The following is a 22,931-nucleotide window of genomic DNA, read 5'->3' on the forward strand; positions in this document are numbered from 1 at the left end:
GTAAGTACCTGAAAAATAAGAACAAATTGTCATTGCACGTGTGTAATTTTTTGACACTGTTTTATGGTATTAATCGATATTCGATTTTTGGTACTGATTTACTCTTTCCTTTCTCTATAAGAAAACAGAAAATTAATACGAATCGTCCATTAATCCGCGTTAATTTGATGAATAAATTAGGTATTGATCGGCCTTCGATTTTCGGTACTAATTTATTCTCTCATTTCTTTATAAGAGAAGAAAAATTGGTACGAATCGTTCGTTTAACCGAATTAATTTGTTGTGTAAATTATAGCGGTAACTACCTGAAAAATGAGAACAAATTGTCGTTGGACAATTTTCTGACAATGATTTATGGTATTAATCGGTATTCGATTTTCGATACTGATTTACTCTTTCATTGCTCTATAAGAAAAGGAAGAATTGATACGAATCGTTCATTTATCCGCGTTAATTTTTTTTTATTATATATAAGTGGTCCATGGGACGGTTAAATATTCGAATACATGTTGCCGTATCAAAGTCTCCTCCATAATAAACGATTTGACACGTCTGGAGACGCATGATGTATCGTTGCCCGCATCTCATTCCCTTCATCCTGCTTCCCTGTATAAAATGTCGTATTGAAACGTATTAAAGGTATTGACATTTTGTATATATCTGAATTCTGAATCTTTTTGATCCAAAGAAGATGATTGAAAAGTATTAGTTTCCATTAAATTTTACAGCGCTAAATGCGAGACGATCTCTTTCGTCCGGGTGCCTCACCAGGGAAATTTCTCTGGTACGATGAGTCCCGTAAGGCCATCAGTCTACTCATTGAATTATCCAGAACGCGCAAGTGCCATGTTGAACGACTCAATTGTCGTGTGAAATGTTTCGATTTTCACAAATTCATATAAAATTTTTCATTCTTCACTGATTCACAGAAGTCTTTCACTTTTTATTAGTTCACGCTAGGGAAAAGATTCATGATCGCTGCCCCGAGCAGCTGCAACGCTTTTCGAATCATCTATGTCGGCGCGCTTTTACTCCTCAGATTTCTGTCATTAATAACTCAATAATTATTACGAATCTCGCAAAATGGTATGGGACTTTTATGTTTGTCTCAACCCAATCTACCCTCATACTTCAGGTTGGCAGCTAATTACCGAACACTTCGTATGATCTTCATGATATTAATCATACACAACGTTAATTCTTTTTTTTGCACATGTTAACATGTTAATTCATGTTATAAACGCGTAACAATGTACGAGACCGTGCTTGTCAAGTACGGTATTATGGTTGTAGCACGGACATAAACCGCCTAAGAATGGATGTAGCACGAACTGCCACCACATACAGGTTTTACCGTCGAAATCTGAAAGTGGATGTAGTATCGTGGTTCCTCTCTCAAAATGGATGCAGATGACGTCCTTTCCCAGTGCGGAAAGTCGGTGTCGTCGAAAACACCGTGTTGGCCTCTCTCACGTTCCTCTCTGGTAATACTCTGGTAATAACGAAAATTTACCTAGAGCTGACAATCTTTAGTATTACTTCGTCGATGCTACTGTAACCTTTTAGCAGTTCAATTTTAACTGATTTTAACAGTTTAATGCTCAATGTAAAATATGATGCAGAAAGGAGAAAATGAGGTTAAAAGAAAAAATAAAGCAAACTGAAAAAAGGCTGAATTCGATACTTTTTGAAAAATTTGTGTCATACGGAGTGTATCTTTAAAACATGGTTCGCTTTAAGAATAGGTAATTTGAGATACTACGTGACTTTTATTTAATAATATATACTATGTAATATATATTATACACATATATTATGTTCTTTTAGGTATATGGTTCTTGAGATAACACCATACAACAAAAATGATCAACCATTAATATTGAAAGTTACAGCTCTACATGATGCTATTCAACAGAAAGTGCAAAAATTATATGGTGATTTTGGAGTAGCTGCAATAAAGGCTGGCTTTAATGGTAATTCAATATTTTTAATATTTGATGATAATACTTCCAATGTATTCTTATGCTTATAGTAGTACAATAGCTTCATTAACACTTTTAACTTGGATATTCTTAACAGATTTTTTTCATAAACGTAATATAAATTTATTTTGATTACAGCAAAATATTGTAACATGCATACTAAGATTGCATTGGTAAAAGTTAGACACGGTCCTCACAAGTTTTTATTGCATGCTATTCCATTAATGAATGATATAGGTGGTCGACATGTTAAAACAAATATTTTATATATTGGGGCAACTATGAAACATTGCTTTCTGTTTATTAGGGTATGTATATTTGTATTTATTTGATATTGATAACATTATTATTATAATGTATCAAACATTTAAAATTCACATGTGTGATATTTATTGTATATTGTTTTAGAAACATCAAGAGAAAAAGCTAGAACAAATATGGGCTAGTTTAAGAACAGATACTGAGAGAAAAGAAATGGAAACAGCTCTAATGACTTTGACACCTGCTATGAGAGACTTTACATAAAAATTATTCATACTCTTTATTATATAATTCCTAAATATATATAGTATTATATACATAAAGTAATCATTTTTATTTTTCAAATTGTCTTTATATTTAATTATGTACATATTAAGACTAAGATTTGAGTCCTATTTTTTATGTAAATGTTATCTTTTTATATCATATATAAAATAAAATATTAAGTTGCTATAAAGACATGTTATTTTAAAAAAATTAAAACTAATGTTATTTGAGACATCAATTTTTATATAAATAGTTTAATCAAAATAGAAAAACTGTCAAATATTTCTGCAAAAGTTCTAGAACTACATACAATAATTCTTTACTAGACATGATCTAGCATCAGATAATTAAAACTAGAGTTGTAATGTGTAAAATATAAAATAGAATTGTAATATGTATACAGAAAAGATCTTTTAATTCAAAATGAAAGTTTAAAGTAATATTATATTCATTGTCTGGTTAAAGAATGAAAAGGAAGTTCATTCAAGTCTTCACTGGATTATATTATTTAAAAGTAAATAAATACATGACTTTTTTGTATTGTTATACCATTTTTGTATTAATTATTACACTATTTAACAATAGTTATACAAATGTATTTTTAATTCCAATCGTCGCTATTTACATCTTGAACGATGTCTGTGTCTTCTTTTGGCAAATCTTCATTCTCGATATTCTTTTTGAATCTTCATTTTCTTTTTCTTTGATTTATTCAACTTACTTATCACTGGCTTTTGTTGAACATCGTTATTTGTTTCTTTTATCTGAAATTCAAATTCACTCTCTTCTTCACTCTGTTCCTTAATTTGTTCAAGTTCTCGTTTTCTCGATTTTTTCACAACGGGCAGTTTGTATTCCGACATTTCCTCAGTTTTCGTAAGTAATTTAAGTTTTTGCGATTCGTGAATTTTGATCCGTGAAACGTAAAACTTGGCTATTTCAGTGCCGCCCGTCTTTATCCTATTTTCCCAATTTGTAATCTCCTCCATGTTCTTCAAAGCAATAGGTTCTTTGATACGCTCAGTTTCAATATATTTTCTATTCTCTTCGATCTTGTCTAAGAGTTGTTTGATCTTTCGGCAATAATTCGATACGTGACATTTCTTTAGAAACGCTTTTAACTGAAAATGTGATTTAATTTAACATTTGACATTTATAAAAATAGATTACTATAAAATATATGATTCTATTTTTCACATACCTGTATTAGACAAGAAATGTATACCTCTGGAAAATATATCATGTGACTTTCATTTGCTGCATTTTCTAATATAAGTTGATAAATGGTTTCAATGACACTATCCTTAAAACCATTTTCCGCGAGTTGAGATTTTGACATTCTCAATATACATGTAAGAGGTACAGGTTTCATTGATATAGTCTTGTGTTTTTTGTTGAAATCATAGGAATCCAGTACCTAAAGGGAGAAAAAAATGAATATATGAAACTCTCATCATATAAGTCTACATTAAGAGATACTTTAGAACAATTTATACTTCAAGAAGAAACGGTAAAACTGGTATAAACATTCCAGTCTCCTTAGAAATAATAATTAACATTTGCACGCAGTGGAATCGCAATGGATAATATTGTGCAGTTGGGATGACTTTTAATGTCTCTGTAATTATCTAGAAACCAATTCAAACAACAAAAAATTCAACACAGTTATGCACAACATATATAATTTCTTTTTTATACTTTTTTATAAAAAACAAATAATACCTGCACTAAAGGATATAATAAAGAACGCAGCATCGATTGTTTCTTTGTCTTGGTGATCAACTCTGTCCAGAAGCGTAGAGAATTTATATACTGCCAATTATATACAGCTTGGAAATTTTCCTGAAAAAGAAGATGAGATATTGTAAACATTAAAAATAAGTTTCATAATTTTTTGAAATACCCATAATTGATTACCTTCTTCTTTAATGTTGTAGCATTTCTTAAACGAATGGCTAATTGCCTGATATAAAGAAAAGCATGATTATAAGAAAGATTATGATCAAGTAGATAAATCTCAGCCAAAGAGAGCCTCATGAAATTGATCTCTGATAATGTGTTGTGTGAAACGAATTTAGCATTCTCTACGTATTTTACATACATGTTCTATAAACAAAGAACTTCAACTTAATACGACTGCCGAAAAATATTTTCACACTAACTTCCAACTTTTTTACAGTACTGTGGACTTTACCTTCAATAGCATCTCCAGCACAGATCTTGTAGGATTTGTTGCAATATGAAATATATTTATAAAGGCTACAATGTGAACATTTTCTTCTCCAGTTGACCATAGTTTCAACAAGATCCTTAGCAATGGTTTTATTAGAGATGAAAATAATTGAGTATAGGGCAACATTTGATAAAGATGCTTTAGAAATACCGTGATAATATTGGCTGATGCTATATTTTGTAATATCTACGAATAAAATATATTTGTTACAATGCAATATTCAATATATTTAAGTTATAAGAATAGAAAATATAAGTAAAAATTTACGTACCTTAATTAAATCTGCTAAGTAGGTTTTTAAAATACCTTGTACTTTTGGAAATTTCTTACATTTATGAACTTCCTTAATAGATGTTGAGTCAAGCTTTAAAAAACATTTAAACGCTTCAGGTAATTCCTTTATGCACAACTGAACTACACCATTAAATACTGAAAATATAAATTAATCATATTAAAATATAATTATCTAGAAACTAATCAGTGGTTAGATAAAAGTTAAACCTGACCTGCACTTCCTTCTACTTTATATCGCAATGTGCTTGGGTCAGCTGATTCAGCAACAGTTTCCACAGCTGCATGAAAGACATCCACAGCACATTTAATCATATTTAATGATCTACAAATTGACATTATATATTTAATATATTGTTAGATATTTATTGAAAGATAAATGTAACAATGTGCCAACCAAGGAAAACTTTTACTTGTCTGTTTGTATTTTCTCCTGCCAAATTTTGAGCAACTGCAGTGTAATTTTGTTTTTAGAATCATCCTCGTTGATATCTGTATCCTCTAACTCAAAGTCACTGTCATCACTAGCAATCTATTAATATTAATATATTAATTTATCATTTATATTCCATTAATATGTCTATTATGTTCTATTAATATGTCAAGATATATTTAAGAAATATTTTAAATTTATAAAAGAACATATATCTACTTCTAGGTTTTTGTTAGGGACATTGTTCGGAAATGTGTGGGCAGCGACGTTCAGTCGCGTTGCCGCGGCCTGCATGCTGTTGGAGTCGTTGATCAGGTGCTGCGTGGCGGATGGCCTGGCTCCTGTTTGTTTCTCGCAGACAAGCACGCGGCATAGTTGCTAGATATAATATATTGCGACGTTACAGCGCAAGCGTGAGATGACGTAAAGCCTACGAAATCATATGCCATTGGCTGCGTTCAGAAAACACAACGGTTACACAACGGTTGAGTAAATTCGTCAACGTTATTGGTCTGAATGTAAGGATCTAACAGTAAGGACCAATAGTTTACTAAGCGCTCAGTGAACGCTTTGTTTTCTGAACGCAACCAATGACGGCAATAAAGCGCATTGCAGGGTCCATGGAGGGGCCCGCGCTATATCCGGATCAGCTGTCTTCCCGCATAGTTTTTCCGCGTTTCTTGCGCGAATGCCTTATCTTAGGTTATGTTGTCCAGTGGATACTAAGTAACAGTTACGTTACATTAACATTATTTTCTAACCTTTCGATACATGTATTTAAAAGGTGTATATGTAAAGCCAGCGGCACACAGTGCTTGTTTTCGTGCTGGATTGCTTGCTGGATGAAAATGCTGCGTTCTGATTGGTACATTTCCGAAGATGGATGGAAATGCACCAATCAGAACGCAGTATTTTCATCCAGCAAGCAATCCAGTACGAAAACAAGCACCGTGTGCCGCTGGCTTAAGACTTTTGTTTGGAGTGCAAACAGCAAGTATTCATATCGCATCGAAAATGTCGGAATTTGTTCCAAAAAAGCAGCATTTGCGGGAAGTTCTTCTCCACTACTATCTTTTGAAGAAAAGTGCTGCGGAAACGTGCCGTTTGCTTGTGAATGTTTACGGCGACCATGCTCCATCGGAGCCAACTTGCAGATATTGGTTCCAACGCTTCAAAAGTGGTAATTTCGATGTCAACGACAAAGAACGCGATGATGCCCCAAAAAAGTTCCAAAATGAGGAACTTGACAAATTGCTTGATATTGATCCATATCAGACACTTGAAGAATTGTCTGCAGCATTGGATGTTGATCGATCCACCATTGGAAAACGCCTACATGCGCTGGGAATGGTTCAGAAGGCAGGAAATTGGGTACCACACGAGTTGAAGGAAAGGGACATTGAAAGGCGCTTGGTCACGTGCGAAATGTTGCTTCAACGACAAGAAAGAAAGAGTTTTTTGCATCGGATCATCACTGGCGATGAAAAATGGATTTACTACGACAATTTTAAACGCAAACTAGCATGGGTGAAGCCAGATGAACCAGGTCCATCAACGCCAAAGCGCAATATTCACGGGTCAAAGGTCATGCTCTGTATCTGGTGGGATATGCAGGGTGTAGTCTACTATGAGCTGTTGAAATCGTCCGAAACTATCAATTCCCAACGTTACCGACTTCAACTAATGCGTTTGAAACAAGCTATTCAAGAAAAACGGCCGGAATAGCACGATAGACACGAGAAGCTGATTTTGTAGCACGACAACGCTAGACCACATGTTGGTCAACCCGTCCGGACATACCTAGAAGGGGTGAAATGAGAGGTCTTACCCCACCCGCCGTATTCACCAGACATTGCCCCTTCAGTCTATCATTTGTTCCGGTCGATGCAGTCGGCACTTACTGGAGAGCGCTTCACCTCATATGACAGCATACAAAAATGGGTCGATGACTGGATCGCCTCGAAAGAAATAGAATTCTTCACTCGAGGAATTCGTTTATTGCCCGAAAGATGGGCGAAGGTTGTCGCTTCAGATGGAAAATATTTTGAATAAAATCATTTAATATTTTCATATTCAAACTATGTTTTTTGTCTATATAAAAAACGATTAAAACTTATTCCCATACCCAATAGATTGAGAATTACTATCGGACCAATTAAAATAACCACGTTTTAGATTATCTAATTTACTCGATTGCAATTCTCAATGCATAGTATAATACAGGCGCTGTAATACCTTAAAAGAGATAATTTTTTAGAAGTCTAAATAGAAGAAATAGTAACTATATATATTATGCATTATAAACATTTTATAAAATGTGTAATAAATAAAGCAAATTTTATTCAGATTATTACAAACATCGCAAAATTTTTCTTTTTCCACGATTTTATCCTAGAGAAAAAATTTCATGATCGATAGGTAAAATTAAATTCACGTGAAAAAATTTATGATCAACCTCCTGAAAATACATAGGTTGTGTCACGTATATTATAGATTTTCAGTGCTGGCCACAGATGTCTATACTATATTAGATTGCTAACTTCAATCTTTGACCTATACAAGAGCTGTGTCCCGCCTATTTTCCGGTTCGGCCATGAAGACCGCCAAAACATGGCGGCAGTGTGTGTTTATAGTGCGTACGTGAGTATCCGATGCGTGTGTAGTAGTGCTGTACTGTAAGTATGTGATACCTGATGTGTCTACACTGATGTGTCGTATCTACTGCTATTTATATTAGTAAAACTGCAAATATATAAACGAGATAATGCCAAGTACATGTTGCATTGTTAATTGCAATAATACGAATAAAAAAGGATATCACTTATTTAAGTAAGTAGAATACATTTATATATAATAAATGTTCGAGGTTTGTAATATGTGAGGGTTATCTTGCAATTAAACATTGTTAATATTATTAATATTATGTTAATATTATTAATATTATTAATATTAGAATGTATTCACTTACAAAAACAACGAAAGATAGAAATCCTGCAAGTAACAGACACAAATTTACAAAATTAATATTATTTAATAACACATAAGTTGCATTTTATTCTTTATATGTATGTAAAAAATATTAATACAAATACTTTGACATATTTTGAACTGTATATATTCAATTTAATTTTAACCTTTACCAAACACTTAGATTAGCAACACCTTATTAATACACACATCTTTAAATGATATTCTTTCTTGTTCATATTTTTGAAATTTACAATACTTATTCGGCATTATCTCGTTTGTAGATTTGCAGTTTTACTAACATAAATAGTAGTAGACACATCAGGTGTCACATACGCACTACCACGCACTACACATACGCATCGGGTATTCACATACGCACTACAAACACCGCCGCCATGTCTTGGCGGTCTTCATGGCCGAACCGGAAAATGGGCGGGACACAGCTCTTTTGAGAAGTTACCAATCTAGTATAGTATAGACATCTGTGGTGCTGGCAATGGTTACGTTCAGAAAACAAAGTGCTCACTGAGCGCTTAGTAACTATTGGTCCTTACTATTAGATCCTTACATTCAGACCAATAACGTTGACGAATTATTCAACCGTTGTGTAACCGTTGTATTTTCTGAACGCAGCCAATGAATATTAGAACACAGCCTATATCCCGTAAAGGCGCATTCACACCTGGCAAGAAGTTCGCCTCCGTGGCGGTTAGATGTGGTTCTTGTAATTGTACGCATATTTTTTGATCGTGGGCACTGCGTATGCGTTGTCCCTGTTTTTCTTTTACCTTCATATTATTGGAAAATGGCGTATGGACAAAGCTGAATGCAGCCCGGAGCCAGCAAAGGACTACTACTATTACACCTGGGAAGAAAAACAGAAAGCAGGAAGGCAGTAGCCAAGAGAGTGACAGAGAGAAAAACCTCTGGTAAGAGAGAGACAGACTATCAATGCCACTTGTGATTGGCATAGTGTCTTTCTGCTTTCTGCTTTTCTACTTAGGTGTGAATCTTCCCTGAATAAATGTTTTTTTAGGTTATGTCGAATGTGCTCCGAATATTTCGTATGGATATAAAGTATATGTATCGAATGTATAATTTCGAGGCGACGAATTTGTGAAAATATTATCAATCATTACAAACAATTCAACGAACGGAAACACGATGTCATTACATTTACGTAAGATTTTATCTACGTTAATACTTTTAGCATGTACATTCCTTTATAAGTGATACAAATGATATTTTAATCATTAACATAATAATGCACTGTATAATTGTAATTTCTAGCAAATATATTATTTTCAATAAATCTTTTTTACATAGTATTACTTACAAGTAATTAATGTAATGTATAATAATAGTGCAAAATTATAATAGTTTTTATTATAAGAAAGATATATATAATAATTTTATTAATATATCATTTAGTATTACAAGAGTGCAAGACAAAAAAATTATAATTGTAGGTTCCTTTTTGGGAATATTATATAGGACACATAGGAAGAATTTCAGTACTGCAACTAAGGTAAAGGATGAGCAAATGAATCAAGTATGCTCATTCCGTACAATTGAAAACAATCCAATTAATCATAATAAGGAGCATATTGGTAAATTTTATAAAATACCAATAGAGCAGGCGATTCAATGCAATGGTTTTCCTAAAAGATTTGTGAGACAAGCTGTCACTTTCCAAGAATACGCAGTAATGGTTAGAGAACCAGCAGTAGAAATTATGTCATATCTCAATCAGATAGATTATACACGCCCTGTTAATAAATATATTCTATGTATCCTTTTTTAAAAACAAGATAGTCATTTTTTAATAAGATTATGAAGTAATTTTATTTTTTATTTTATTATTTCATCTTTTATATTTATAATTTCTATATGGGAAGTAAATGCTACAATATATAACATTATATATAACAAATGATTGAATGAATGATTAAAATATTGAATTATTTACATAAATAATTGTAAGGCAGATCATAAATTCATCATATGTTTAAAAAATTATAAGAAGTTTTATATATATCTAATAAAAAAACCTTAATAACATAAAAAAGATGGAAAAATAGGAACAGGAAAAAGTATCACATTATGTCATGTATTACACTATGCTTTTACACAGAAATATATAACAGTTCATATACCATGGGGTATGTTATAAAATTAAATATGAGTTACATGTATATTCTATTAATGCTTTAGTTATTAACTAGTTTCTATTGTTTAGTTCCTCACTGGTTCCGCAATATGAAAGAAGTTGCAAACTCAGCATTGTTACCTGGTTATCTGGATCTGCCTATTGATGCTGGATTATGGTTAAAACATTTTAAAGTACAAAATATAAACTTGCTGACGCAATTAGACGTATGTGTATTTTGAATTAAATCTTTGTTGCTGGCTATACTTGTTTACATAACATTTATATATACAATCACTTTGCAGCTCAAAGTATCCACAGATTATACATGGAATCAGCGTGAGATGACTCCACAAGGAACATCCATCTTGGAGCTCCTTGACTTCGGTTTAAACCGCATGAAATATGCCTGTGGTGTGATAGATGTATTAATAAAAGAATTAAAGCTTGCTAGTACTGCAGGAAAGTGTAAGACGATTGTCGTGATTGATGGTTTCAATGCGTTTACAATGGATAAGACATATATTCGCGATGATAACAAAGCGTTAGTACCACCCAACAAGGTTTCCTTAACGATATCATTCCTGAATATTACGAAGAGTGATTGGTGTAATGGTGCAGTCGTATTGACGGTAGATAAGCACGCAAATCAGGTACATATCACATTATATATTATGCAATTAAATCTATAATAACATTAATTGAAATCCTTATTTTCAGTCTGAAGGTTCAGATCTTCCTAGATATTTGCTTGGTAAGGAAGGCTTCGAACATTTGGATCCTTTTATACCCATTTTAGTTGATGACTACAACACCGCGGAGTTTGATTCCATGATCGAATATTACAAAGAACGCAAATGGATCAGGAACATAACGCCTGAAGGTCAAAAAGAATTAGAACTAATTACTAATAGAAATCCCTTAACTTTAATGCTGCAATGTAACTTTTTATAAGCAAAAATGTATATCAGTGGTATCTGCAATAAAATTTCTTGAGTTTTATCTTTTAATATCATTGTTTCCTCTAATAATCACGCAGTGTATCTCTGACCATAGCTTATCAAATATAATAAGGGGATTTCAAAAAGATAAGAGAACATTGCAATCTTTTATATCATAATTTCTTTATTAACATAAAATTTTATCAACATAAAATGTTCAAAGTACATTAATACACATTAGTAATACAATGTAGTTTTCTCACCAAGAATTTCTAATTTAATAATAAGAACATATATTCATATGTATCGTTTTCTTGTTTTATAATTCTAAAAATACATATATCATGAAAGAAAAAATTCTTACAAACTAAATTTCAGTGCACATGTAAACTAAGTTCAGCGATATAAAGAAGTGTCTTATTGATAAAATTCAGACTTCTATACTTGCCGCAACTCTCTATCTTGATTTATAATATCAGAAGAAAGAAAATATATTCTCACAGGTTTTATTAAATACGTTAAAATACATGAAAAAATACGTTCATAAAATAAAATTTGTAATTGACAGAACAAATTTGTCAAATAGCTCAAATACTTTATTCCGATCACATTAATTGTCAAATTAACATGAAAGAACTATGAAACCAGAAAGATAAATTAAGATAAATTATATATCTGCGGCAAGAGACCAAAAGTCTTTTTTTGATAGTAATCGAATATTACCCACTACCAAGAACATCGACTACATGGATTATATTTTATGTTGTTCTTTACCATGCATAAACTACTCTCAACCAAAATTCACAGGTCGCTCTTCTTACTAACGACGTACCGGTTGCAACACATCCAACGCTTTGCTGATATCACCATCCTTGGAAACCAATAGATGAGTGAGCCATCCGCCTTGGTTAGTAAATCCCATTGACATCATGGCTTCCACTGCACGTTGGATCTTCGGATCCGGGTGGAAGAATTCTTGGTTTGGTAATGATGGATATATATGCACCTGTTCTGTCTCTGGCTTTGGTACAGGAGCGGACGGTGTAGGCTGATAAAACAAACAATACAGATAAAAAACAATATAGAACAGAATAATTAGATAATAAATAAAAAAACATTTTTATTTCTTTTGAGAGATAGACCTACTGAATTATTATATCAAGTTTTTTAGTTACATATTTATAATGTGTAAAATATATTTATACGCACGATTATATATTTAGATAAATCTCGCACACATAAATACATATAAAATTAGTTTTATTATAGTAAAATTAATAATTTAAAACGTCTTAGTATTATTTATAATTTATCTCGTTCATTTTCGAAACATACCTGCTTAGGTATAGCTCCATTGGCGCAAGAAGAAGTGGATGATGCGCGGCTGATGTCGGGAGTTTCACGTCCCACCACCGTCCACTCGGGCTCGTCAACCTGTTCACGGAAGCCAACTTTCTGAGTGACCTGAGGTGACGATGTTGACGACGACGACGATGATGATATATTGGTCGTTGCACAATACTCTTTCTCCATTGTTGCCGTACTCGCAGCTGTTGTCGCAGTCGCCATCGCAGATGTCTGCGCTGCCGTTTTTGCAGACGCCGTTGGGATATCGTCACGCAATTTCTTTCCCTCGCCGGGGAACTTTGCAGAGATATCGGATTGTGAAGGTGTGCTAGTCTCGGTAGCTTTGGTGCTATTGGTGGCGGGTTTGCTAGCGGTAGACTTGCTGGCAGAATTATCGTTGTCGGATGTCACGACGATATTGATGCCGAGCGGATCCAAAAACTGCGAAAATTGGGAAACATTCTGCTCGAACAACTTCAGCAGCTGCATGAAACTGTTGGTCTGCTGCGGGTCTTCGGTCGCCTCTGTAGCGGCTTCAGTTGACGGATCCCTTTTTTGCTCCTTAGACCGCTTCTGCTCGCGACACGGTTCTTCTAATGAAAGACATATGTTCTTTACGAAGTCCTCCACCGAGTCTACAAAAGAGGGATCAAAGCCAACTTTACCGCCTGTCATGTTCAATCCTGAACAACCACTCTTTTTGCTATTGGTAGTCTTGTACGGGCACCTCCGCGTCTCGTCGTCCTTATCCCTGTCATGCTGCATTGTGCTGCTTGCCTTCTTCATGAACTTGCGCATATGATGTGCCAGTCGACGGCCATGATAGCTCGACCACTCGACCGGTTCTGTCATACGTACCATGAAGTGTTCAGAATGATAACCCATTGTCATACAGCTGGTACATAGATCATAGTCTGGGCATTGCATGCACTTGAAACGAAAGCCGCGTATATTGTTTTCGCACACATCGCAAGTTACACCAGGATGTAATTTATCGGTTCTCAGGTTTGGCATATCTCCTTTCTCGCTTTGCAGAATGACATACAGCTTATTGACTGACTCATGTTTGCCCATTTCATCTAACGCAATCTCTAACTCTTCACTGGTCGATATCACAATGGTGTCCTCTTCATCTGGTTACGAAAATAAATGAATCAGTTTGCTTTACTTAGAAACCATGCAATCGATCCTTATTCATTGTTATCACACAAAGAACATATTCATTGCAGAATAAGAGATTTATATTTGTATAATGTAACAAAATCATGCTGCAAAGTACTATCTTGCAAGAATTTTTTAATATTCAGACAATTATGTTAACAGATTAGATAATTTGTACACTTCAATTGATTTTCTAGCTTATACAAACATCAATTGCTTATTTTCAATTTTTGATTGTTTATTTCAATATAATGTATGTTATAAAAGTATAAAAGTTATAAATGTTATAAAAGTATCAAGAATGTATATTCTACAAGTATATATATATTAAAGTAAAAAGAATTAAAAATTTAAGAATATATAATGTCAAAAAAAAAACATTCATATAGTAGATAATACATATTAAGTAAATATTTTAGTTTTAACATAAGTTGAAAAATCAATTGTTTCTGAGATATAAACAATTTTTCATTTACATCTCAGAAACAATTGAATTTCCTATCTATGTTTACTAACACTATTTTCCTGAATATAAAGTGTACTACCTATCTTATGAATGTTTTTCTTTTAACTCTGTATATATAAATTCATGCAGAAATACAAATAAACATATATGTTAATAAAATCAAAAAATGTTTCTACTTTCAAAAAGATCAATTTTTAGATTCATTACATACATTTGTGTCCAATTTTGTGTTGGATAATATTCGTTCTTTAATTTTATCCTTTTCTAAAATCACTATGCATAAAGTGAAAGATAAAGATATCAAGAATGGTCTTTGGTTCAGTGGCAGGTCTGACTATATATCATATACAATTAAAAAATATACAAATACACACACACACACGTGCACATATATGAATATGTAAAATTATAATAAATAAAATATCCCATATTTTGTCAGAAACTATACTGGTAAACAAAGCGATAAAAGCAATTTTCATATTAGTGCAAAGACTTTCACTATGCCAGATCTATTATATCTATTATAATGAGTATTATGTTAATCGACGGAGGTCATAGGTCATATCTTCATGTCGGGCGACATTATCAATCGGGTTTGATAACTGCGCAATAACACGTAACAATTGTCGCTAAGGTTGTAAAATAGGTGTGTTAATTCCGATGGGTTCTCTTTGACCCGAAACGATGCATTGTACTACACCAAGCAAGAAAATAGAATGAGAAAGGAAGAATTAGGACGCTCACCCTTCCAAGTGACGATGAAATTTTTCTCATGCAGCTCCGGGAAAATGCTCTGCAGTTTTTCGTGCAGAGTCACGAAGTTCCTCGCAACATTGAGATCCAGGCAAAATCTACGAATTTCCGTGCGCTTGTTCAGCTCTTCATTTATCAGATACACCTTGAAGCTCAGCTTGTTCATCGTTGCGCCTGTTAGATCACGATAACTTTGTTATGATAGTGAAAGGGAATATGGCGACGATAGTAAGCGTTACTAGTTCACAACACGTTCGCTTCGAGAATCGCCCGTCATATGTTGGGTACGACGGTACGACGCCGACGTTGTATGCTTATATACACGATCGATAATCGACTCTCGGTCATTGCGTCGGCGCAGTCGCCAGTCACCAGTCATTTCCGGCTACGTGTCTATTTCACGTTATTTCTCACTTTTCTGAGCCGTTATTCCACGATGTGCTGGAAATTTATGCACAATGAAGTCAAAATGCATCAATGCGCAAAGTCTCGCATCGATATTCTACGATTCAGGCCACGGCAAAGATCCGTTCCAAGAGAGATTCAAACGAAGGAAGTCATGAGCGCGCCGCCATTTTTGAGTGAGACGCCAATTTTGACAGGAGACGGCCACGTGACTGTACGCGATGACTCATTGCTGTATGAAGATGAAAGTAACATCATCAGTTGCGTCTATTTCGCTACGCAATTGCATCATAAGTTACCATGCGATTTCCACTTCCAGAAAGTTCCAGAGAGAACTTCTATGTGTACCAAATTGGATATTAGTATGTTATAGAATTTTTTATTTATACTAATTATTTTATTTATACTAATTATATAACATAAATAAAGTTGCATAAACTTATAATTACAACATAGATAAATAACATAAATAAAAGTTTTTAATAGCTATTTTTGAACAGTATGAATTGTTGTTAGAATTTAAGATTAGCTGTTAAAAAACTTTTCGCAATCCGAAATATTGGAGGGTAAAGTGAATTGCGTGCTAGTCATTCAAAAAATAAGACACATCGATTAAAATGATTTGAGAAGCTGTAATAAATTTGCGAGCGTATCTGGAAAAGACCTTTAAATCAATTTAAAATAGAACACGGATGACGTCTCCATCTTGTTTCCATTTTTTAGCGATTATTTATATATAAATATTTGGAACATATAATTCTCAGACTATGTCTTTTTCATTATTCTGATATTTAAAATTTTAAACATGAAAAATCGAGAGATTGACGTTATTTATCAATGCTCGCTTCATTTCTTTCATCATTTAATGCGCGATGCTTGATGTATAGTTTTCGAGATTTCGAGATAAAATAATAAATACACGTTAAAATAAAGACACGTTAAAAGATAAAGAAGAGGTTGCATATATTAGAAATATTCGTGATATGTACATTTTCAGCGGCGAATGTGTTGAGGACTTTGCGGAAAGCATGCAGAAGTACTGAGTGAGACATAATAATCTAGAAGTGTCTAGAAAATAACAGGGAAAAGTGCGCGTTTAGTCGCGGTGGCTTTGTACGGTGATGCGAAAGTCACGTTCCAGTCTAACTTGTGCGCTTACGTGCTGGCAACGATAAATATAATAAAAGTCGTGTTTGCGCAGTTTTACATAGTTGTTATCGAACGTATACGATAAACAACAAAGTGGTAGTAAGACAACAATAAAGACAACTGTATTCTATCTTTATCATCAAGTTAAGAATCGAGTTGTCAGTCTTCAATAATTCCAACCGCGTTGTAATTTTGACGAAAAACTCCGTTTGATGCAATTTTCAAATTTTCTGTGCAAGCGATGAAAATGATGACTCTTTCTTCTCGCACGGTGGAAAACGATTGTAAAATTGTAAACTTGTGCAAATAATTGATATCATTGTGCATAATCCGTAGAGGAAAAAAATCCGTGATTGATTATTATCATAAAAGAATGATTTATTTGCGATTATAATATAATTTCGGTATAATATAATCGTATGTATTGAGTTTTAATTACTCGACACATTCTGATTCTAAATGAGATAACAGATTTAAGAGGAGACGTTATGGAGAGTGTTGATAAAAGTAGAGTTGGATTTAATTTTTTCGTCACCATTCCCGTCAATATCGCTTGTAAGTGAGCAAACTCATCGTGCATGACTAGAACCAACAAAGTTCTAGAAGCGAATCGGTCACTCGCTCAGTCTCTATCGCTCAGTGATGATCGTTACAACGCAAATTTGATCGTGTTCAGTTCCGTTTAACCACCGCGGAGCGATGAATCACCTCACTTTTTAAAATTTACAATAGCTTTACATTATTCTAAGAAATTCATTGTATCTCGCGAGCTTCCGGTATATTTTTGTCGCAATCCGAATTTTCTTCGTGTTGCAAAATAAAATGACATTTTGCACAAGACAATGTGTCTTCTTGGTTAGGCTACGTATTTTTTGAGCGACCTTCATAATATGCACTGCACCACGTAACCCGAGAAAAATGATCATTTTTCTAGTCTTCGCACAATGGGAGTGAAGGAGAGCGTTATTATGCGCTTGTCAATCAACGCGTCAGTAGCATTCCGATAATATTAATCCTGAGATAAACACCGCTTAAGAGATGCGATCTGCTCTCAGTCTTTTATCGCAATTTTCTAATGGAACTGATAGCGGTCAGTTAGCGGTATGTTTACCTGACGTGCGATATTATAAATTGAAATGCGTTTCCCGCGCGCGGACACGTCAGGGTCGGATATTGACGTCGGTACGCCTCGAGATTTTGAAATTCTCATTGACTGAAGTGACAGCAAATCGTTGATTTCAATAGCGTAAAAAACGGAGATCTCGTTTGCTGCTTACATTTGTATTTGCACCGTGTCGCATGCGTGACTCACATCAAAGTCTGATCTAGAAAATGAATGCATCTGGTCCGTGTCTTGGAATTCGACACGGATGCACGGACTTATGCAAAATATTCAACAAAAACTTGAAGCGTCATTTAAAAATAAACAGAGATGCACATTGCTGCGTTCTACGAAGTGCGTTTATTTCTATGTTCCGCGACTTGTTAATTTTTTATACGAATTTTTTGTACGAATATTCTCGAACCGCTATAATACGTAATTTCCGATTGAAGACTTTTAATTTGAGGCATCCAGCTTGTGAGATTTATGATCGAAGGGGAACGCAGTTGCAGAAATTACGCATATGACGTGCAGCATTTTCGTCGGCATTTCTATTTTGCTATCTCCGTCATATCTTCCGCAATTACATTATCGGATACGTTCAACATGCATACACGTCACACAGCACTTGCATTAGAGAAGCATTTGCTCCGTTTAGCGGAAATTTTAGCCGTTTAGTTGGTCTCTCCGATCTACCGCGCTATAAACTCGCGCTACTCCCGTCCGAGACGTGCGCGCCGCGAAATGAGATTGTCACTCTACCTCGCGTATCCGATGCTTTTGTTCGTTTTCGTAAATTCGGAGTTGCGTTTCAACGTAAGCAGCTTCGTCAACGTGATTCTGGATCTGCGGAAATTTTATTCAGCGGCGACCGTCATATTCACTCATCCCAGCGACAAGTACGGCGACTACGGAGGTCAGTCCTGAGGTTCTCCAAACGGCGCGATATTTCCTCGGAAACAGACGCGCTCGTTTGTGCCACGAGATATTTCGCAAATATCAATCTAATTAAATAAACGTTTACTCGATAAACGTCGCAACGTTTATCGTCGTCGTTCGTCGGCACTCGTTATTCCCGCACGATTCGACGTTCGACTTTAAAACAACATCTTTTGACGAGCTTCTCTCTTTCCAATTCGATCAAATAAAACGAGAGAAAATTAACGTAGAAAATCATCGTATAAATATTTTAATTTCGTTTGGAGAATTTGATCGTTTTCTCCTCTTGATGTCAATTCACGAACGGAATATTGCATATATCACTTCGAGAGAAAGACGTTACGTAGCTTGAGCTGAATTCACCCAAATTTCGCTGCAGATCTGCGAATCACGCACTTGGTACACACGTGCTCCATTATGTTGGGACGACACTACGTAGTTACGTTGAACGTTCACTTCAAGAAGATACACAAATCACTCAGGTACCATCATAAAATAGTACAGCCTCTCGCCATCGTTATCATGCCGAGTTACGACGGATTTTTGGAGTTTATGGAGGCCACCAAGACATACGAAATGTCCTTCCCGGTGTGGATCGTGCTGTTCCTCTACACACCCGGCAACAACACCCACGATTACTGCCACAATCCAGTCGGCAATCCCTTCAATCTGGCGTTCGACACGCAAATGCTGGTCATCTGTCACGATGACGAGATCCTGCGCGAATGGTACTCGGTCAAGGGCGAGACTACCAAGGTCTTCAATCTGGCCAAGTGGGTGGACAACAAGGGATTCATTCCCCTGACGAAATTGTCGCTGTACGATCGGAAGAAGGATATGGAGGGGGTTGTCCTGCGAGCGGTCACTGTTAAGGTACTCGATGAGATTAAAAAAATCCGTTACCGAAACATAGAAACGAGGATAATTATTTATACGCTCCGTATGTTTCACGACGGACTTTTCTAAAATTAAGGCAAATGGAATTTGTAATCAGTGTATTCCAGTGTAATCAGTGTTAATGTTCAGCATTGATTAACCTATTTGCTTCCCCTTTTTCTTTTTTAATTCGAATATTCAGGATGAGTCAGTTTCGCCGAATCACACGAAAAATTATATAGCTGGCTTGTACGGGAAGGTGTTGGACGAGCTCACGTATTCTCTTAACTTTACCTTGCAAGTCGTATCGGAGGTACACGAGCACGGTATGTGGAATAGGAAAAATCAAACGTGGTCCGGCGTGATGGGCGAGATCGTGTCGGGTTATGCGGACTTCGCCATCGCCGATATGTCGATGACGAGTCTTAGGGTACGCTACGTCGATTTCACGCTACCCCTGATAATATCTAGAAACAGTCTGTATATCAAAGAGCCGGGAATTTGCGGCGTCAAATGGTTCGGTTATTTTCAGGTAATTAAAATATATAGAAGAATTACATGAAACCTTTCTGCAATCCTCATTTTCGTTCTGTATATTATCGCTATTTCAGAAATAATAATCATACTGTTTCTCTCTTACGAAATAACATCCTCCCCATTTTTGCAATTATTTATATTACTAAAGATTATTTAACGACAAACGGAGACTAAATGAGGCTAAGAAGAATTTCTTCGCTAAATAATATTCGCCGACTAACTTGCACCTTTCCATTTCGCTCAACGCAACTTTTCAACAGTATTCTTATTAATTTTAAGTCGGTAATTTGTGATTCATACTATTGCCGCAGACCTTCCATTCACGTACTTGGATCGCGACTCTCACGCTAATAGCGCTTATACCGCTTCTGCTGTGCTTCATGAAAATATGTCGCGGGTCTCGGAATATCTCGGACCTGATATCTGATAACTTCATCTACACCTGGGGTATCTTCTGCCAACAGGCGCTTATAGGTACTCTACTGCTGCGAGTACTGGTACTCGTCTACGCAAAAAGTATTTGCAAACTGTCTCCAGATGCACTAAACGCTAAATTAGCTTCTTCCAGTCGATCGAAAAATTAAGCGACGCTTGTGAGAGTATTTTTCTCTCCTTTTTTTCCAATTTGTAGCATATACAGATTAAAATAAGCAGATTCAATTCCACCATTAGATTTTCCACGGCCGTCGTCGTTACGCATCGCGTACTTCACGATATTTTGCACGGCGGTACTGATATCGGCTTACTACTCGGCGGCATTGATATGCTTTCTAACAGCATGCGTCCGAGTTCTACCTTTTCGCACGATAGACGAATTCGTCAACGACGGCACCTTCAAACTAATAATTCAACGCGGCAGCGCCGACCACGACATAATCCTCGTAAGTTCACTTCGTAATTGAGAGATTTCGACTTTTGCTCGTATACATTTCAAATATGATGAATGTTACGCGCTTGATCCTTGCACAGGATGCGTTCGTGAAGTCGTAAACGCGTAAATGTATTCAGTAGTTGTCACGTTTTCATTGATGCCGGCACACTCAACATACGATGGCTAATGACTGCATTGAGCGGAGAAAGTTGCTTCGCAATTGTAAAATTTACAAATCTTATTGGTGCATACCAATTAGATTCTTAAATTCAGTCAAGATTAAGAACGCATGTGAATCAAATTTACAAGTTTCACAATTTCGAAGCAGCCTTTTCTGCTAAACGCTAAACCAATGTGTTACGTGACCGTTTTAGGCGTCGAACGAATCTTTCTCCTTGAAGTTGCTGAGACTGATGAAAAAGGAATCGGAGCTGCCGGTGACTTTAATCGACGGTTTCACGCAAGTATGGCTGACATAAATATTTCTTGTATCGGTTGGCACTTGGGTAAAAAAATCACACAATTTTATGACGATTTCTAAAGTGTTCCAAGAGATTCTAGACTGTGGTATTGTTCCATTGTTTATCCAGATATGTAACGATAGGAAGCTCGCCTATCTCGTGCTGAATGCTTTGAAGAAGAGCGTGGAAATGAGGATACCGTGCAAATTGTCTTCTGTCAGGACCGAAAGAATAGACAACTTAGGCATGGTTTTGTCCAAAGGTAATCCATACACAGGCGTGATAAACTATCAGTGAGTACCATAGCAGACATTTAGCCTATTTTTTAACGTGATCTTCAACATTCTGGATAACTCGTGATTACCGATCGCGAACGGTGATACAAATAGAAAAATATAATACATCTTTTTTTAACGTAATTATTTAGAATTTACAATCCGTCGGTTGGACATTCGATAAAGTTTGCAATGACTTAATGATAACATGCAAAGTATGTATCCAGTAACACATCCTCTAAACCGTGTTCACTAACCGAGTTAGGCGTGGACGATAACACGTGATGTAAAATCTAACGGGAGGGCAATAAAGTAAGTTTCGATATTACGAAATTCAAGTTACGACATCAATGTGTGTTTCAGTCTGCAGAAATTTTTGGACAATGGCATATTAATGCGTCTGAGGGATACGCGATTCTTAACGGAGTCGGTCGAGAGCAAGGCTTATCAGCCGGTCAGCGCTGTTAACATCGTCCCGATTTTGTCTATACTCTGCATGGGTATTATTTTAAGCTTTGCTATATTGATGATAGAGAGTATTCATTACCGATATAAGAAAGAGAGAGAGAAAAGAAGACGTCACTTGAGAGCCTTCTATCGCTCGAAGAAACATCGGTTCATTGTCAAGTAATGATCGAGCGTATAAAACAATTAACGGTTCCACTCAATGTTAATTCTTTGGTACTCGATATAAAAGTACATTGCTTTCACGTCTGGTGTGTATGTGTGTATTTGTAAATTTGCAACGTACACTTAAATGATACCAAAGAGATATCTATTAATTACTATTAATTACGTATATTAATTATGTGTGTAAAATATGCCGTATCGCGTCTCCATATTCTATGAATTAAAATACGCACACAATGTGTTATATAAATAAATACACACACAATATGTTATATAAATAAAGAATGTAGAGTAAAATTGAAAAATATCTTAATTATTCATCTCGTGAATATTCTTTCAATTTTAACGCATTGAAAAATTAGTTCCTCGTACGTATAATATTACGATACTCAACGTCGTAAGCAACTAATCTCTCTCGCTATCGACGTACCG

At 35.2% G+C, this 22,931-nt stretch overlaps 5 protein-coding genes across 7 annotated transcripts; 3 read left to right on the forward strand and 2 right to left on the reverse strand.

The window, feature by feature from the left end:
• Nucleotides 1-1,537: 1,537 nt before the first annotated feature.
• On the forward strand, nucleotides 1,538-2,552 carry Pop5 (POP5 ribonuclease P/MRP subunit). Its single transcript, XM_011144535.3, has 4 exons — nucleotides 1,538-1,745; nucleotides 1,828-1,973; nucleotides 2,121-2,290; nucleotides 2,391-2,552. The coding sequence occupies exons 1-4, from the start codon at nucleotides 1,726-1,728 to the stop codon at nucleotides 2,505-2,507; spliced, it is 453 nt and encodes a 150-aa protein (XP_011142837.1). The 5' UTR covers nucleotides 1,538-1,725; the 3' UTR covers nucleotides 2,508-2,552.
• A 428-nt stretch (nucleotides 2,553-2,980) lies between these two features.
• Nucleotides 2,981-5,855, reverse strand: LOC105185211 (nucleolar complex protein 2 homolog). The gene is given in 11 exon segments (XM_025304979.1): nucleotides 2,981-3,192; nucleotides 3,194-3,631; nucleotides 3,712-3,927; nucleotides 4,007-4,138; nucleotides 4,233-4,352; nucleotides 4,428-4,616; nucleotides 4,705-4,929; nucleotides 5,015-5,172; nucleotides 5,250-5,359; nucleotides 5,448-5,566; nucleotides 5,687-5,855. Coding segments are annotated over 11 exon segments (1,863 nt in total). The 5' UTR covers nucleotides 5,762-5,855; the 3' UTR covers nucleotides 2,981-3,111.
• Nucleotides 5,856-9,125: 3,270 nt separating this feature from the next.
• On the forward strand, nucleotides 9,126-11,596 carry mRpS29 (mitochondrial ribosomal protein S29). 2 transcript variants are annotated; one of them, XM_011144515.3, is made up of 7 exons: nucleotides 9,126-9,366; nucleotides 9,474-9,617; nucleotides 9,907-10,227; nucleotides 10,507-10,599; nucleotides 10,677-10,813; nucleotides 10,892-11,239; nucleotides 11,307-11,596. In XM_011144515.3, the coding sequence occupies exons 2-7, from the start codon at nucleotides 9,602-9,604 to the stop codon at nucleotides 11,538-11,540; spliced, it is 1,149 nt and encodes a 382-aa protein (XP_011142817.1). In that variant the 5' UTR covers nucleotides 9,126-9,366; nucleotides 9,474-9,601; the 3' UTR covers nucleotides 11,541-11,596. The 2 variants fall into 2 exon arrangements, with proteins under 2 accessions (XP_011142817.1, XP_011142816.1); XM_011144514.3 differs by lacking the exon at nucleotides 9,126-9,366 and having other exon boundaries at nucleotides 9,410-9,617.
• Nucleotides 11,597-11,691: 95 nt separating this feature from the next.
• ref(2)P (refractory to sigma P) lies at nucleotides 11,692-15,555 on the reverse strand. 2 transcript variants are annotated; one of them, XM_025304955.1, is made up of 4 exons: nucleotides 15,246-15,555; nucleotides 13,540-14,007; nucleotides 12,863-13,464; nucleotides 11,692-12,575 (listed from the first exon to the last, which is right to left on the reverse strand). In XM_025304955.1, the coding sequence occupies exons 1-4, from the start codon at nucleotides 15,418-15,420 to the stop codon at nucleotides 12,348-12,350; spliced, it is 1,473 nt and encodes a 490-aa protein (XP_025160740.1). In that variant the 5' UTR covers nucleotides 15,421-15,555; the 3' UTR covers nucleotides 11,692-12,347. The 2 variants fall into 2 exon arrangements, with proteins under 2 accessions (XP_025160740.1, XP_011142815.1); XM_011144513.3 differs by having other exon boundaries at nucleotides 12,863-13,467.
• A 2,786-nt stretch (nucleotides 15,556-18,341) lies between these two features.
• On the forward strand, nucleotides 18,342-22,729 carry LOC105185210 (glutamate receptor 1-like). Its single transcript, XM_019842276.2, has 8 exons — nucleotides 18,342-18,826; nucleotides 19,229-19,722; nucleotides 19,928-20,257; nucleotides 20,574-20,736; nucleotides 20,935-21,143; nucleotides 21,508-21,597; nucleotides 21,724-21,887; nucleotides 22,233-22,729. Exons 1-8 carry the CDS (start codon nucleotides 18,655-18,657, stop codon nucleotides 22,498-22,500), a joined length of 1,890 nt encoding a protein of 629 aa, XP_019697835.1. The 5' UTR covers nucleotides 18,342-18,654; the 3' UTR covers nucleotides 22,501-22,729.
• The last annotated feature ends 202 nt before the right edge of the window (nucleotides 22,730-22,931 follow it).

This window comes from Harpegnathos saltator, unplaced genomic scaffold (genome assembly GCF_003227715.2).
Source record: "Harpegnathos saltator strain DR-91 unplaced genomic scaffold, Hsal_v8.6 scaffold659, whole genome shotgun sequence".
NCBI lineage: Eukaryota > Metazoa > Arthropoda > Insecta > Hymenoptera > Formicidae > Harpegnathos > Harpegnathos saltator.

What these genes read in the sequence shown, in the direction of transcription:
- Pop5 (XM_011144535.3), top strand. Translation starts at nt 1,726, where the DNA reads ATGGTTCGCTTTAAGAATAG. An exon ending in AATAAAGGCTGGCTTTAATG is followed by an intron (nt 1,974 to 2,120) that starts GTAATTCAATAT and finishes TTTTGATTACAG; the next exon opens with CAAAATATTGTAACATGCAT. An exon ending in ATTGCTTTCTGTTTATTAGG is followed by an intron (nt 2,291 to 2,390) that starts GTATGTATATTT and finishes ATATTGTTTTAG; the next exon opens with AAACATCAAGAGAAAAAGCT.
- mRpS29 (XM_011144515.3), top strand. An exon ending in TGTTAATAAATATATTCTAT is followed by an intron (nt 10,228 to 10,506) that starts GTATCCTTTTTT and finishes AACATAAAAAAG; the next exon opens with ATGGAAAAATAGGAACAGGA. An exon ending in AACAGTTCATATACCATGGG is followed by an intron (nt 10,600 to 10,676) that starts GTATGTTATAAA and finishes TCTATTGTTTAG; the next exon opens with TTCCTCACTGGTTCCGCAAT.
- LOC105185210 (XM_019842276.2), top strand. Translation starts at nt 18,655, where the DNA reads ATGAGATTGTCACTCTACCTCGCGTATCCGATGCTTTTGTTCGTTTTC. An exon ending in AATGGTTCGGTTATTTTCAG is followed by an intron (nt 20,258 to 20,573) that starts GTAATTAAAATA and finishes CTATTGCCGCAG; the next exon opens with ACCTTCCATTCACGTACTTG. An exon ending in CCGACCACGACATAATCCTC is followed by an intron (nt 21,144 to 21,507) that starts GTAAGTTCACTT and finishes TGACCGTTTTAG; the next exon opens with GCGTCGAACGAATCTTTCTC.